Source organism: Zalophus californianus, chromosome 7, assembly GCF_009762305.2.
Source record: "Zalophus californianus isolate mZalCal1 chromosome 7, mZalCal1.pri.v2, whole genome shotgun sequence".
Lineage (NCBI taxonomy): Eukaryota > Metazoa > Chordata > Mammalia > Carnivora > Otariidae > Zalophus > Zalophus californianus.
In genome coordinates this window covers 94811817-94827932 of record NC_045601.1, presented here as the reverse complement: position 1 = coordinate 94827932, position 16116 = coordinate 94811817, and the positions used below count along the sequence as shown (strand labels likewise).

The window sequence follows — 16116 nt, the reverse complement described above, 5'->3', positions numbered from 1 at the left end:
GGGACATCCTTTCATCTAGGATAACTTGGATAATCACTGGAAAAGCCTAAAGGATTAATCTCTTCTGCTTTGTTAGAAATGTCCACTAACAATTCACTCAACTTAGCTTGTCCCTTTCATTGAGAATGTTGGGCATATTATTCTCTGAGCTATGAGTGACACAGTTAAACACCACAGGGCGGACAAAATGTAGCCAGGGAGTTCTTGTCTTACTCAGTCCTTATCTTGCTACGTGACTCTTTGGGAACTGCTTAACTTAACTCTTTTGGTTCCTTTACCTCAAATGGGAAGTGAAGATATTTACTCAAATCCTGAGAGACATACAACACACTCTTCCCCCTTCTTACTGTGAAACAAGGCTTCCCTTATTCCACTGAGCTGATGAATAGGGATCATTTACCACTGTTCACTCTGGGTATTCTCAAAGGGCATTATAATTGTCTTCATTGAACTACTCCCAAGGCTCTTTCTTGAAATCTAATGGTACCTCAGTTACCCGTATCACTTTCTGAAATTTCCTTAAAATCAGAATTGTCACTGCCCGATTTTCACCTCAGGAATCCAGGGTAACAGTTAACCATTGTGTAAAGTCACAGCATAAAACATAAATCCTCAGGAAAAGTACCCTTCTTAGATACCCAGATTGAATACCTGCTTTCTACACTGTGTCCCACTTCAGTGTGAAGTCACTTCTCTTCATTGGATGTTTATGGAAAAAAAAAATACTACACAAGTTCTTTATATTCATACATAAAACACATATTTCTATCTATCTCATTGGGTCTTTAGAGTCAGTGAGTTGGAGTTACAGTGTTCAGCCCTTGCTGGCTGGGCTAATAATTTCACATTCTCATATGCTATTATTAAAATTCTGAGGACTGTTAAGCCAGTAAAGATGAATTTACAAGTATGTCAAGATCAAAAGGGCTGGTAGGTGGTCACAGTTCCAAAACATCTTATAAACATGGATATTATTTAGTTCTGGCTTCATGAGGAAGAAACTGCTACATGTTGAAGAAATGTGTTCATTAGGGCTCAGATGGTTAAGCGTCTGCCTTCGGCTCAGGTCATGATCCCAGGGTCCTGGGATCGAGTCCCGCATCGGGCTCCCTGCTCCTTGGGAGCCTGCTTCTCCCTCTGCCTCTCTCTCTCTCTCTCTGTCTCTCATGAATAAATAAATAAAGTCTCGAAAAAGAAAAAAAGAAAACAAAGCTGGAGCTCCTCAGGCATCTCTTCAGAAAGCAAAGTGGGTTCTGATGCCATGGTCTTCCCCTACTGCCAGACAAGGAGTTCTCTGACTACCTGGGAAGGTACATCCTGAAATTTCCAGTCCAGTTGGGACTCCTTCCTGGGCATGTAGATAGCAGAAGCAATATCCTCTGCCAGGGAAAGCAGCACAAGACTAACAAACTTCTTCAAGGGCTTTCCCAAAGCTTTTTCACATTTCAAAATGAGTCAGCACATCCTAAACTCATTTTCCTCATTTGACCCCTATGGAAATGCTGAAAGTGAATTATCTACTTACTGAGATTGGAATGAGGAAGGCACTAACTTCTTAGTTCAGTATGATTATGACTTGTCAAAAATCAAAACACTTTTTTGAGAAATATTTTGCAAGGCTACTACTAAAAAGCAACAAGAATATCCATTATGCGTTCAAATTCTAATTTTTTTAAATGCTGGAATCCAAAAAATGCAGAGGTATTTCTCAAGGAGAAAATCCTTTAAGAAATGGCATTTTGAGAAAAAGGGAGAAGAAAAAATAATTCCCAATGATTTCCTCAAGGGAAAATGTTTTATTTGTGGGAGGATATAGAAATATTTTACCAGTGAAGAAAAGAGTGAGGAAACGTGACATTTTCATACAATACAGACTCGGGATTTTCACTTCTAAAATAACATTCTTTGAGTAGTTTATCAAAGAAATTTGGTACAAAAAGGAACACAGGTAGCCCATCAACAAATTAAGCCAATATTGTATTTAATTTCCTGAGAAAAAAATATTTTTTTTCCTTTTTTTTAAGTAGCTCTACACCCAACCTGGGGCCCAAACTCACGTTCCCGAGACCAAGACTCAGCATACCGACTGAGTCAGTAAGGCACATTGAGAAAAAAAGATTCTAACCAAATCCATTTTGTTATAATTAGTGACTTACATTCTTAATACCAACTCCAGGGCAAGTTTTAAAAGCTAGAAAGAAATTCAGCAAATGTTGAATTCCAAGCAATGTCCTGAGAATGTGCATTTTTCTTTTCTGCCCAACTCTTGAGTTCTAATTGCCCAGTTCCGGGAACTGGCACACAATGAGAAATTTTTCATTCATTCAGTAAATATTTATTAAGAACTCACTATATACCAGGCAATAGGGATACAGCCCTAAACAAGAAAGACATGATTCATGTCCTCAAGGAGCTCACAGGCTAGGAGATGAGGCAAATGTGAAGCACAGACAAGATGTCAAACTGGACTAGGGATCTTGTGTGATGAGTTAAAGAATTAAAACAACTGCTCCCAGCTTTTCTAACCAAATGCAAGCTCAGGATGAATGCTTAACTCAGAGATAACTAAACAAGACATACTCCTAGCTCAATTTTTGGTTTGTGTTTTAGCTGAAATGCCTAATGGCTAATATAATAATCCATAAAAGGATTATCTTAATTCTGTCACTTATGTATATGGAGCTGGTAATCTCTTTTTAAAATCAAAATCCTAAATTTTGATGTTTGCATCCTGACCATTATTTATTTTTTGTCACATCTAAAGGAGTTATTCTATTAATTAGACATCCAAAAATGTTGCTTCATAATAGACACAGTTTATGTTGTCTCCCATAAATTTCAATTAATTAGTTTAATTAAGAATTCAAATTGTGCAAAGATTTTTTTTCCACATTTTTAAATTCAATTTTACAAGATGTAATGATCTCTACCCAGTATTGAATATTTACTATGAACTATGTTTATTTTACGTAATTACTTGTAAATCTCCCACTATAACTCTGCAAGGTACTACTGGTCCTATTTTTCAGATAGGGAAACTGAGGTGCTGAGAAGTTAAGAAAGTTTCCCAGAACCACACAGCTAGTTAGTGTAAAGACAGGAATGGAACCTCTTGACTATCTGACTGGTTAATTTTTTCTCTTAAGTATCCTAAATTGGGAACAGCATTCTCACCCTCCAGGGCCACATGCAATAGAATTACTCACTGTGCAACATTATAATGATGTTGTAATAATGCAGTTAAAGCTTTCAAGCAACCAGTCCAACAAAACATCTAGGGTGCAATAAAACATCTGATTAACTAGTGAAACAAAATGTGAAATAACTTCTCAGGTAAATGGCAAGGAAATGGAGGGTGTCTAACTACGAAGTCTTTGCTAAAATGAGTATACTGCACCAAGCATTGTTACCAGTAACCTCCCAGCCTGGCTGTGTGAAACTCTCCTAAAAAGAGAGAAAATTATATCACACTAAGTGGGGGTTGGCCTGGAAACTCATAAAGAAAGGCTGGGCCAGGGAAAGCTTGTGCTTTTCCATATTGTTCTACCCAGTGGGGCTCAGTCCCATAGCAGTCCACCCGCATCAATGCACCCACATCACCTGCTCATGGAGGTACGATCCACCTTCCGAGAGCAAAGACCAGCACACACGATCAGATAAAGCCAGATCACTACCACCACTTCGCAAAAATCCTCAGATGGCCCCAGTAAAACATGGACAGCTTTATGGGTGAATATGAAGGTAAACTTGAGAGCCTAAAATGAAATGCATATGGATCAAATTGCTCTGCACTAACTTCCTAAGAGCTCTCTGTCGTCGGCTATCCAAGTACAAGGGAACTACCACAGCATCCAGAGAGCTTCCACCGGCAAATTACAGTAAACGAAGCTGAGATCCACCCCGTGGCTAAGTTTCCTGAGGTCTGTAGTGCTTTTAGGGGCTGTCTTTCCCCCTCTGGTACAGCGGCCCCGCTACACAAGAAATTTGTGAACACCGTTCGTTTGCTAGGCACTAATGTTGGGGAATCGCTTAAAAAGAAACGTGACTTTCGGCTTGGGGGCAGCATGCTCGCCATTCAATGCCCTACTGGTTTCTTAACACGCATATGATTAATACTGGTACTCAGGAAAGAGAACTTCTTCTGACCTTGAGCGTGCGCGCTAAATAAATTACCTCAGAACGAAAGTGGTGGGATCTCATAACAGCATCTGGGGAGAAAAGAGAAAAACGAGACTTCATTTAACTCCCTGTTCTTCACCTGCCGAGTTGCTAATGACTTACGTGAGGGACAAGGGTCGGGAAGGCACCTTCCAGACGCCTTGATTTCGGTGGGGACACACTGTAGGGCGGGGAGGTTATTAGGCCATCGCTCTCTAGGTGAGTTCTCCGAGAGAAGTTTCAGGGAAAGTTCTGGGAGAGTTGGGGAGCCCCGAACTCTCCATGCCTTACTTTCTTACCCCTAAGCTCCAGCGATGGATAGGTGAAGTGAGGATGCCGCAGCCCCGGATTCTGCTCCTATTACCCTTAGGGCTTTAGCAAACTGACACTGGGAATTTGCGTCCGTGCCTCCCCTCCCAGCTCTGGACATTACCGTGGTTATCCCATCCGGGGAGACCGGAGGAAGGCGGTGAGGGTAAAAGAGGCAAGGGACGTTAAACACATAAACGTACTAGGCTTGCGGAGTGGGCAATGATGGGGGTAGGGACCGCGTCGCGGACGCGAGCCCCGCTTCACTCTCCAAATTGGCTTAAATGTTCCTCCTAGTCCGAAGAACCCCGTCGCGGCGTGTCTTACCTCGGCTCCTTGAACGACCCGAAAAGACCGATTTCATCGGATGCCTCCCTTTCTGGAGCCTGCGGTGCCAGCAGCAAAAGAAGACGATGGTGGCGATGGTGCCCAGCAGAAGCAACAAGAGGAAGAGGGCACATTGGATGCTGTAGGGTCTCAGCAAGACGAGGAAAGCCGCGGCGATCATGGTGCGGGCGAGGCGGGGGCGGCTCGGCGGCGGGGCTGGAGGGCGGCGGCACAGGCACCCGTGCCGGGCGCACCACGAAGCGGCGGGCACGGACGAGCGCGCCTCAGCGCGTCATGCCCGTCGCTCGCGGCCCCGCGCCCAGCCCAATGGCTGCGCACCCCGCGCCAGCCGCGCTATGCGAGTGATCCAGGGCTGCGGGGAGCGCTTGCCATGACTCAGCAGACGGCGACGAGGCAGGGACTTGGCGGCGGGGAGCCTCTCCCCTCCCTCCCCAGGCGCCCCCGCCCCCGTCTGTGCGCAGCCCCCCGGCGCAGCCCCGCCAGGGACGCGGCGGGCTGGGAGGAGCAGCACTGCCGCTGTGGCCACACGGGTCCCGCGCATCGTCTTGCGGCCGCCACCGGCCTCGGCATCCCAGAAGCCGGGCGCACGTGGGTCGGGGCGGGGACGCGGCGCCCGGGCTGCAGCGGCGGCGGCCCGCGGGGGGCGGGAATGGGGCGCCGCGGCGGGGGCTCGCCTGATGACATCACGGCCGGGCTGCGGCAACGCGGGCGCGCGGACATGGCTGCGGCGGCTTCCGCGGCGGCCGCGGGCTGCGCCCGGGCCTGAGTGCCCAGCGCCCTCCCGCGGGGCCGCCCGCCAGTTTGCGCGGTCCGCGGGTGCACAGACCCCGCGCCTCTCTGCTCCCCGACACCCGGGGCCTCCACCTCTCCAGCCTCCCTGGGCCGAATTGCTGGAGAGCCCGGCGACAGGGGGCGCCAAGGAGCCCGGGGGAAAACCGTGAGGCGCTGGCAGGAGCCTGCAGGCGGTGCTACCCCCACCTCCCACCTCCCCGCGCCCCGCCCCGAGGTTGGGGCTTTGGAGGATGCAACCGGGTGAGCTATTGCTTGCGGGGGGTTCCTCGCACGCTAAAGCGTGAACACCGGGAAGGGCCTTCCCTGGGAATTGGGGTTTTCCAGGCACGGGAGGCCCACCCTCTCCAAGCCCCTCTAAAGTGGGAGCGCTCCCCAGTAGAACGCTCCGGTCTGCAGACGTGAACTGTTACACCCCCAAACTAGGTGCTATTTCTCAGCCGAGAAATGGGCACTTTAGATTCTCCTGCATCCCTGCGTTTACCGTCAAACCTTGACTCATTCAGTGCGTTTGAAGAGAGAGGCAATTTCAGATTTAGGGAACTAGCAGATAAAGGAAGTTGGAGACTGGCTTGTAAATATTTTGAGGAGAAATATTTTAGGGAGTGTGAGGAAATAATGATCTGCCACGCTCAAAACGCACACATTCCCTCCTGCCCCCTCCTCGTTCTTCATAACCCGCAAAAAGTATATTGTTGATGGCCAGGAGATTTTACAGCGGTCTCTGGTGCAGTGCCAACGCAGAAGGTGTGGCGGGAGCGCAGCAGTGTGCCTTTCTGCGGACAGCCACTGCCACCTGGCCCGGAAGCCGCTGCGGCTGCAGTCTGCGGCATCTTTTGGCCTTGGCCGGCGGGCCGGGTACTTTACCGCGTTATGCTGCTCCGTAGGCAATGCAGGCATACCCTGGCGGGGAGGGGTGGGAGGCGGGGAGGGACGGCTGTTTTTTGCTTATTTTGTTTTATTTACTCGCATAAAGCAACAGCAATTATAGTGACATAAACTAACACATTATCGCCTTTGTGGAGTCTCTATTAACTACTGAGGTGGACTCTTAGTTTGGAATATTTAAGACACTGAAGAAATTGTCATTAAAAAAGTGATTTGTAAAATTCTGAAAAGCATTTAAAGAATAGATGACAACACTTGAGTTGTATTTGCTTGTGGGATCTCAAAATCGGTACCGTTTTCTAACTATACAAAACCAACTGTACAACTCTGCATAAAAGCTTAACCATTGATGTTTCCAAGGCCTTGAACATATTACCATGTGTAGGCATTAAAGGCAACTCAAAAAGGCATTGCCTAATGCATTTCCTAAATGCCAGATTCATAAACATGGGAAACCATGGATGAAATTTTCTTATGTACAACTTGTTTCCTAAAGCAAAATAAACATTCAAGTTTTTGAGACATTTTGCATCACATTTGGTTGTTTTGGTTTGAAGATGCAAGGACCTTGCTTGCAGATGCTGTATAAGGTGAGAATGTTGAATGTCAAAGAAGAGGCTGTGCTACAAGTCAGGATAGGCTTCATAGGTCCCTGGTACTCGGCGTCCACCAGGTAGCCCTGCAACATGTTCACATTGCTCAAAGGTCTCCTGTTACCGCAGCCCACTGCAGTGAACAACTGTATTCCTGTCCATTATGCAGGAGTATTGAAGAGAATCCTGAGAGTCTGCAATGTGTGGGACATCAGGAAAGGAAGAATTCTTTACTGCATTGACTCCCAGGGACCTGGTAGAATAATTTAAAACAACAACAAATCTGAATTAACCTAATGCAAACATTGGCAGAAATATCTAATAGAATTTAGGAAGGTCACTTTTACTTTGTACTTCCCACCAGCTAAAATTTGTGAGTGAGCTAACATGGCCCAAATATCCTCAAAAGGTGTCTAAGATCACAAACACAACATAGTAACCAATTTGCTCCAAACTCTGCATTTTTAACAACAAAAAGCAACTAAATAGCAATTATGGTTTTCTGAGCTATTACTTTAGCACAATTGTTATCATCCTGTGTCTTGCTGCAGCCATTTGTAAGTTTCAAATACACACAAGAACATCATTTATCTCTCTTGGCAGGCAAATGCCTTAACTGCCATGCAGTAGGATTATAGATATTTCTTTTTAGAGGCATTTGTGTTTGTTCTTTACATCAGTTATCTCAAGGATACTAATAATAAGGAAACCAAATCATTGAAAGAATTTAGTATTCAGGTTCCATTGCTATTTTCTGATTTGTTGCTAATTGACCATTTCCATCTCCAAATAATGGCATGTCATTAATTGCTTCTTTCTGTGCATTTATGTGATGTTAATGCATTGTGGAATTTAATAAATATTAAATCAGCCACCAATCCTTTTTGGAAGTTAATTTAGTAGAATTCATATATTTTCTTTCTGCTAGGTTTTCATTACAAAAAATAACTGACATCGTATCAAAGTCACAAAAAATTAAGATTTGGCAAAAGGAATGGAGGAGGAAGGTCCTTGATCAAATGTTTCATATTAAGAAATGAACAACCAAGATAAAAGTATAGATCATTTTTTGACTTTTTATGCTAGTGAGTTAGCACTGTCACACAAGGGAAGACAAATGAGTTGATAAAAATGGCTAAGAGTGTTTGGTATCAAGTATGTAGAAGATGATCCATCATGCAGCCCTCTTCCCTTTGGGTTCTCAACCAAATTGAGAATACACATGAGGAACCAAAAGGAAACTAAAATATTAACTTTACTCAGGGTAAATTCAGATTGAAGAACATGGCTTAGATCCAAGGCCAAAATGGGACATCTTATTCCTTTTCCCCTAACTCTGTGTACCCACCCAGTCACAGCTGAAGAACTACAGGCCTTCCCAACACTAGGGCACCAGGATACTACTTCTTACCTGGAGACCAGAAGCCAAAAAGAGCCTGACACTCTCCCACCCATGAGGCTTACAGTATGACTGAGCAAGAACAGAACCATATGTGAGAAGGGAACCTTTCAGACATCAGCCCTGCCCACTAGTGGCTGGAAGGCCCTCCCTGATTTCCCCCATCACTGAGTTATTCACCTGACAAAGTAAGAGTGAGTAAGGGGCTTTAATAAAAAGAATGAAGCTCTGAAGTATTTCTCTAGAGATAGGAAGTGGTGGCACAAATTCCTAATTTATGGGTCAGAAAGAAAAGAAGTCTCCACCCTAATCTGTGTAGGGACCAACTGAGAAAAAGGGAAGAAATGAACATGACTCAAGCTTTGCACTAGGGGGGGAAGGACAGTTCTGAAGGAAAAGATGACAAATTGAGTCTTGCATCCATTGAGGTAGAGATGTTGGAAAGATATCCGTGTAAAATTATCCAGCAAGCACATGGAAACATGGGTGGAGAGATCAGAACCAGAGACAGACTGGGAGTCGTCAACATGAATTATAGTTGAGGTCATGGATATGGACAAAACGACTAAGGGAGAGAAACTATATGAAGAATTGGAATCAGAACTTTGGAGATGACTTCCATTTGTGGACTGGAGAAGGACAGCAGAAGGCAAGTCTGTGAAAGCCCAAATGGGAAGTGTTCCAATTTAGTGGCTTTCTAGAACAGACGCACAAATGGGAGGTTAAGGCGTGCGAGGACTGAGGACTGGTGACTAGGAGACCTCTGCAAACCTTCCAGAGAACTGATTCATCCTAGTGGGAGAGGCTAAAACCAGTCGTTAACGGATTGAAGAGGGAGTAGGAGGTGAAAACAGGAGAGAGCCTCTGTCCACAGTCTTCAGAGAAATTTAACTATAAAAGTTAAATTCTAACTCTAAAAGATAATTCATCTAAAAGGAATGAGTAGAATCGTGATTAAATCCTGAGTAATGGCTTTTTTAATTTTTTTTTTTATCAGGCTGGGGTATGTAAGCAAGTTTCCAGGGAACTTGAGAAATTGAACCAGCAATAAGAGAGAAATTAAGAGTTAAAGAAAGGGGAGAAGGGGTATTCTTCTGGGCATTTACAGTTTAGCTGTTTATTTTAACATATCTTTAGTCCCCCAGATGGGTTCTTTCTGCTCTCCACTGCTTTTGACTCCTCAGTTAACACTGACCCTGACTAGTTAGGATGACTCCCTGCCCATGGTCTCCTCCCCACTAACCCTACCTACTAACACTCAGACTAGGGAAAGGATTTTTAGGGAAAGATAAAGAATACCTTGGAATGGAGCCCAGATTATCTGTAAGCTTTTATTACAAACCTAAATGGAAGTGAGTATATTACCCAGCTGGTAATCACACAATGTAACTACATTGAAATATTACCCTATTGAAAGCAAAAAGTTTAGGTAAGAATGGCTCTAGCAATAAATTTTTAGAAATAAGTCATACTGAGTTTGGACTGGTAACCTACTTGTTCCTAGGTAAAGTTTTCTACTCTCAGAATTTAAGTGGCATAAAAGGAAAATTGAGAGGTATCTGAAGAAACTTGTTGTATGGCCTATGTATTCCCAAATCATTTTTCATAACAATCTGAGACCAAGACCTGTGCCAACAAAGCATGGGTTCTTGTATTGAAAGGTAAAGGAGCTGCATCATCTAGAAGAAATGACATTGTGTAATGTAATGTTGGAGGCAATCTCAAGTGAATCGTTCCAAATTGTTCTTGTAACATTTTAGAAATTTTAGAGCCTAATTAGGATTTGTTGTCCTATGGGTTGCGGAATCCCGAACGTTGTTGGGGTGGGGGGAATGTTCTTTTTTGTGAACATTACAGGCTTCTCAAAAAAGTCTACTGAGTCTGAGAGTTTAAAAAAATGTCAGTGTAATTGAATTCATCTACCCTATAATGCTTTGCAGACAGTTTTTGGAAAGTAATCATTTATTATCCACTAGCAAATAGAATTCACTTATATAGTTTCTAACATTGAGTGTGGGATTAGTCATGCAGCAAAATACTGAGTCATTTGGCAAGAAAATTTACTCATAGTTGTATGAACTGCCAATGGAAAATTTGAGAGCTGTTCATAAATCAAATTATAAAGCTCTTAGAGTTATAAATCACTGAGCAGCATTGTTCATTATCATTCAGACAGTGTAAAATATTTCTACCATTTCTAATAGGGGCAATTTACAAAGCAAGTTTGAAAGCTGAAGTTAGTGCCTTCCAGTTCCACCATAAGGGTTACAAGCATTTATACATTCTCAAGTGAAAAAAGAAAAAAAAGTAAGGTAGGAAGTTTATAGTTGCATAGTAAATATGAGATGAATAAAATCTTGACTAATGTTTATGAATGAAATTCCAAATTGTGTTAATGAAAAGACAGCAATATCTAATAGCTAAATTTCCTCCATTTCTTATAATTTTTTGTAGCACTTTTACATTAAATTTTTTCTGCCAATAGATTTATATGCTAATTTATTAGCATGCTGATAGCCTGAAAGAATAATGTCACTAAGACAGCAGAGGTAACAAGTATCCCAAAAAGAACAGAGAACTTCAATGAGTAACTGATGATTAGTAAAAAAATGTTTCAGTAACACACTATTCCAAAGGTTATTGACATTATCCCAATGTAATGACATCCTGTGGATCTATAACAGAAAGAAAAGTATATCTTAAAATGTCTTTGTTAACCCCAAAACACTTTTTGGGGTAAAATAGGGAAACAAACAGCAAACACACTAAATTTGAATATAGTGGAGTTTGTATTTCAATGAAGAAAGCCCAAAACCTAAAGCCTGTTCTTGCTGTCCTATCTGCTGCAGGAGTTCTGGAATTAATGGACCTGGAATTAATGAATGGACTTCTAGGATCCTAAAATTATATATAAAAATGTGGGTCTCTTTTGGGTACCATGGTCCATAGTTTTCATCAAGTTCTTAAAGAGTTATTAAGAACAAAAGAGAGGGGCACCTGGGTGGCTCAGTTGGTTAAGTGTCTGCCTTCAGCTCAGGTCATGATGCCAGGGTCCTGAAATGGGGTCCCGCATTGGGCTTCTTGCTCAGCGGAGAGCCTGCTTCTCCCTCTACCTGCTGCCCCCCCCCCGCCCCGCTTTGCTCTCTCTCTCTGGCAAACAAATAAAATCTTAAAAAAAAAAAATAACAAAATGGAGAGGGAGGGAGGGAAGAAGCGAGGGGGAGAGGGAGAGGGAGAGAGAGAGAATTATCAGAACCATACAGATCCATACAGATTCCAAGGCTTCTGCAGTATCAAATGCTTCTCTCAGTCCATCAACATTAGCATTACCTAGGTACCTCCTTGAGACTGGGAGAAGAGTCTTAGCATGAGCAGAGGAATTTCTCAACTCTAATATATAAAAGTTCTGGGACATCTCCCAAATGCAGGCAAATGCTGCCCACCCTGAGACTAACTGGAGATGATGTGCTGTCCTCTTGCAACTTTGAACAGATTAGGAAAGAGAAAAATGAGTTCCCTAAGGTTAACTCTCATTGAGATATTTGTTCTAACCCTGAAAAGGAAGACTCTGTTAACTATCTAGGACCACTTCCACACACTGCTGTCATGGGAAGGGCTAACTTGATTCCTGAGCTACCTTCAGACCAGTTAAGCATCCCAATTTATATCTAGATATTTGGATGGATAAACCCATTCTGAGCCAAAAACACTGGTACTAAAATTTGGTCTTGAGCTCAGAGTCTGCAAGGACTCCATAATCTTAAGGCTTAAAAGAAAGTCAGGAGGACTTAATATCAGGCTCCCCAAAGCTACTCCTAGACATCCTGGCAAATGTTGCAATTACTTTTCCTAAATCCTGCCTCAAGCCACAGTCTATGAAGCTTTTCCCCATTCACCCTTCTATGGAGACTCGGTAACTAGGGCCCTCATCCCACCAGGATAATTCCTTTATTTGGTATGGAAGACCTCCTGTCCATACCAAGTGCTCAACTCCATCCACTGTATCTCTAGCTTCCCACACTTGCCATACTTATGAACCTTGACTCCACCCCGCCACCGTATTTTCAGAACATTGGATCTTATTGTCTTATCACTGTGATCCCATTCTGCCGCATCATGAGGCTTATTATTTCATCATGTGACTTTCTCACTCCAGTGGGCAGGCCCAGTTTCCAGGGGTGTTCTGATCTCTTGGTTTGGCTGGTTCTATTTCCTCCAAGTTCCCTTCTGACCCTCTAGCCTGTGAAGGGTTTAGTGGCACAACATTCATGCATTCCACCTAGAGACCAACTTCGAACTGACGCCCTTTATTGAGTGGCTCAGACCCTTTGCTCTAGTGAGCACCATTCTTTGCACAATTTCATTTCGCGGCCATTTGAAATGAGGCAGGAATCCACCTTGAGAAGACACTGTAGGACTACAAGTAGTGTACCAGAACCCCTGGCAGTCTGCCACCTGTGAGCTGTTGAAGTCTGGGTTTTAGTGCCTAGATTAAGAGGCACCAGCAGCAGCACCCTGGGAGTTGCTTGGTATAATCTTATCCACCTCTCTCTCTCTCTCTCACTCAAACAGCATGGGACACCATGTCCTGAGCTTCCTCATTACTGAATGATTATCTTGGGGTGGACTACCAAGTTGTTTTAGTAGTAGCTAACACTTGCTGAGTATCTGTTCTCTGCTAAGTTTCTGCTAAATGTTTTTACATACATTTACTCATTTAATCCTCACAGCAACCATGGGTAAGTACTACTCATCTCTTTATAGATAAGGACCTTGAGGCTTAGAGATATAGAATTTCCCCCAAGATGGCAAGTGCTATCACGATTCTCCAGCACTTCAAAAACCATACAGTTTTTGTTGCATGCTTTTCATTTACACTGCCTCCCTGCCCACTGTAGCCTCACACTTAAAGGAATTCCTCCCAGTTAGGTTTGCTGGGCAGCTACCCTATCTCTCTTCTGACTGTCCTTAGACTAACCCAAACCAGATGAATGAGGGCCAACCAGACACTCCAGCAGTATATCAGCTGTTTCCCAGCACACGAGGGATCTGCTCCTCCCCTTTAGCCTATGAAGGATTTGCCTAGACCACTTCCTCTATCCTTCAATGCAGCAAGATTTCTTTTGTTGAAAAATTATAGATCCGTTCTTATTATTTCATTGCCCCATCACTATCACTTGGGTAAATTCAACTCAGCACCTCCAGGAAGCTAAACTAGTTTGGGGCGGGCTAAGCAGAGTCCCACTTTAGAAAAAGGCCTCTATTAGAGACCATCTGACTGTCCTTCCTAAAAAAGATAGCTCTGGGGTGCCTGGCTGGCTCAGTCGGTGGAGCATACAACTCTTGTTTCAGGGTCTTGAGTTCAAGCCCCATGTTAGTATGAGCCTACTTTGAAAAAAATGATAGCCCTAATAATTTGTCTTTATATTTTTAAGTAAGACTTGGTTTGTCTAATATAGCATCATAGGCATCCAGATTAACACATACACACACACTACATGTTTGATCTAAGCTTTTATGAGGGGGATCTGGGGGGTCTTTTTCCTTCAGTTACTGATAAAAATACTACTATTAATAAACTAAATAAATAAAATAATGAATATGCTATTAATATTCCTATGATATCAGCTCATGATGGGGCACTGTTATTATTCACAGATGGGGAAACAGAGACAGAAATGTTACATGATTAGTAAGTATTGGATCTACGGTTAGGGATCCAGACAGTTTGATTGATTCTAGGTCCTATGTGACCCTGCTTTATCATCTAATATATTCACAAAAGATTCAGACTGGAAGAGTCTCTCGAGTGACCTACATAGCAAAAAAACAAACAAAAAAAGGTATTTCACTAAGCTTTCAATCCTTGGGTAGGAGGACAAGTTTAGTCTCCCCCTTCTTTCTGTGAACAGGAAGTATATCTGCCTGAGGTTCTGCCTCCCTTGGCTGTTTGAGCCATTTCTCTACTATGGAATCAAGAATTCACAACCTCGTCCCAAAATGCCACCACCTCTGAGCTCCCTGTTCCTCTCAGTCTTTGACACTCCTGAACCTTGAGGTTGGCTCCCTCACTTTGAACTCACTGTAAAAATCTAACCTTCCTTGCTTTTAGGTAGCTTTCTAGACTTCAGCTGGATTAAGTAGATCCATTCCATTTCCTTGGGCTTCCTTTTTCCATCAATACTTGCATTCTCCAACCTTTTCTAAATTCCTAGTCCTGACTTGCCCTATGGCTGCCCACACCCAGGCTTGGCAATACAGGTAACGGAAAGGAGATGGTCTCTTACATTTCCTTCCATCTTCATTATTCTCTGAATCTATTGAAGAAAAATACTGTCACTCATAAAGACACATGAATGTATTTTTCTAATGACCTATATATAGGAGGTAGAGAAATAACAATAAAAAATGTGAAATGTAGCTGATCATTGCTTTTTTTTATTTTGTTTTATGTTGCTTTAACATGGTATGAAAGAAAATTAGAGTGAGAAAATTATTGGTAGTAGATGAGGGGGCAAACCACTTAAGGTGATTTATTAAGTTAAATTATCTGAAATATGTGACTCAGCACATTAATTATGTTTAGACCTCAACTTTTGAGATTATAAAGGTACAAAAATAATAGAGACTATCTAAATGGTAACCAACTATTTCATTAAGATATGATATTAATATAGGGTATAATGGGGCAGATATTTCAAAGAGAAATTGGTTTATCCTTTCATGTTATAATTGATATGATAAATTAATATTCAAAAGTTGAATCACTCCTGATTTTTAATGCATAGGCATTGATTCTTGCATCAGAACTATTACATTTCGTGAATTTTAGAAACTGGTCTAAAATTTAATGTTCTAGAATACGATTACTTAAAGCAAAAAGCATAATGATCTCATCTTGCCCTCAACTTTCAAGATGAATAGAATGTCCTGCATTAATCAAGAAAATGTGAAATGGAAGATGATTTACATGACCTGTAGTTATTCTAAAATAGAACTTTTAATTGATTCTTATTTTTCTTTATACTTAACTTGGCATCTGTGTTTCTGATAAATGGGAAAAAGTCACATAAATACCGAGGGTTGGTGGGGGTGCAGGGAAGATGGTAACAGAAAAACTACTCACAAAAACTGGTGTTTCTTAGAAAATATTTTGGAGGTCCTAGAACCACAGGAAAACTCATCCAGAGTCTTTAAGTTTTGCATTTACTTTCTTGTGCAAGCTTTCAGACAATTCCACACATGGCTACAGGCTTTTCGTAGACAATTGGTGGGGATAAATGACATTGTGGAGCAGGTAAGGATTGTCTTCCACCATTCCCAGACTCTGATTTCTGTGCTAATACCTCTCTGCTATAGAAGTCTTCTTCCTGAATATATCAAGATGAAAGTAAACAGGTCACCCTAACTGCAGATAAGACAAAAGCTGGGTCATTTAGCACCTTGCCAGGTCAGGAGCAACAGAGAAACTGAGAGAGTGCATCACATGTAGTAAGGGTAAGAAGTTTCATGAAGTTTTGTTTTAGTTTTTTGTGTGTATTTCCTGGATCAATATGTAAACTGTATTTTTCACTGTGAACTGCCAAAAACGGTTGAAAGCTGCTGACTTATATTATCCAACCAAACACATAT

At 42.5% G+C, this 16116-nt stretch overlaps 2 protein-coding genes across 19 annotated transcripts in view; one reads left to right on the top strand and one right to left on the bottom strand.

The window, feature by feature from the left end:
* Positions 1-5178, bottom strand: part of DST (dystonin) — a 486661-nt gene extending 481483 nt beyond the window's left edge. For 4 of the 16 annotated variants that reach the window (XM_027601378.2, XM_027601372.2, XM_027601377.2 and 1 more), the window contains exons 1-2: positions 4795-5177; positions 4147-4208 (exon numbers count right to left, since the gene is read on the bottom strand). In XM_027601378.2, coding sequence (XP_027457179.2) covers positions 4147-4208; positions 4795-4975 — 243 coding nt within the window. In that variant the 5' untranslated portion in view covers positions 4976-5177. Of the gene's footprint in view, positions 1-4146; positions 4209-4794 lie in introns of all 16 variants that reach the window. The other 12 variants (XM_027601371.2, XM_027601396.2, XM_027601376.2 and 9 more) reach the window with 8 other exon arrangements.
* Positions 5179-5524: 346 nt separating this feature from the next.
* Positions 5525-16116, top strand: part of BEND6 (BEN domain containing 6) — a 48061-nt gene continuing 37469 nt past the window's right edge. For all 3 annotated transcript variants that reach the window (XM_027602654.2, XM_027602656.2, XM_027602655.2), the window contains exon 1: positions 5525-5847. The gene's annotated coding sequence lies outside the window, so the exon portion shown is untranslated. The remainder of the gene's footprint in view (positions 5848-16116) is intronic.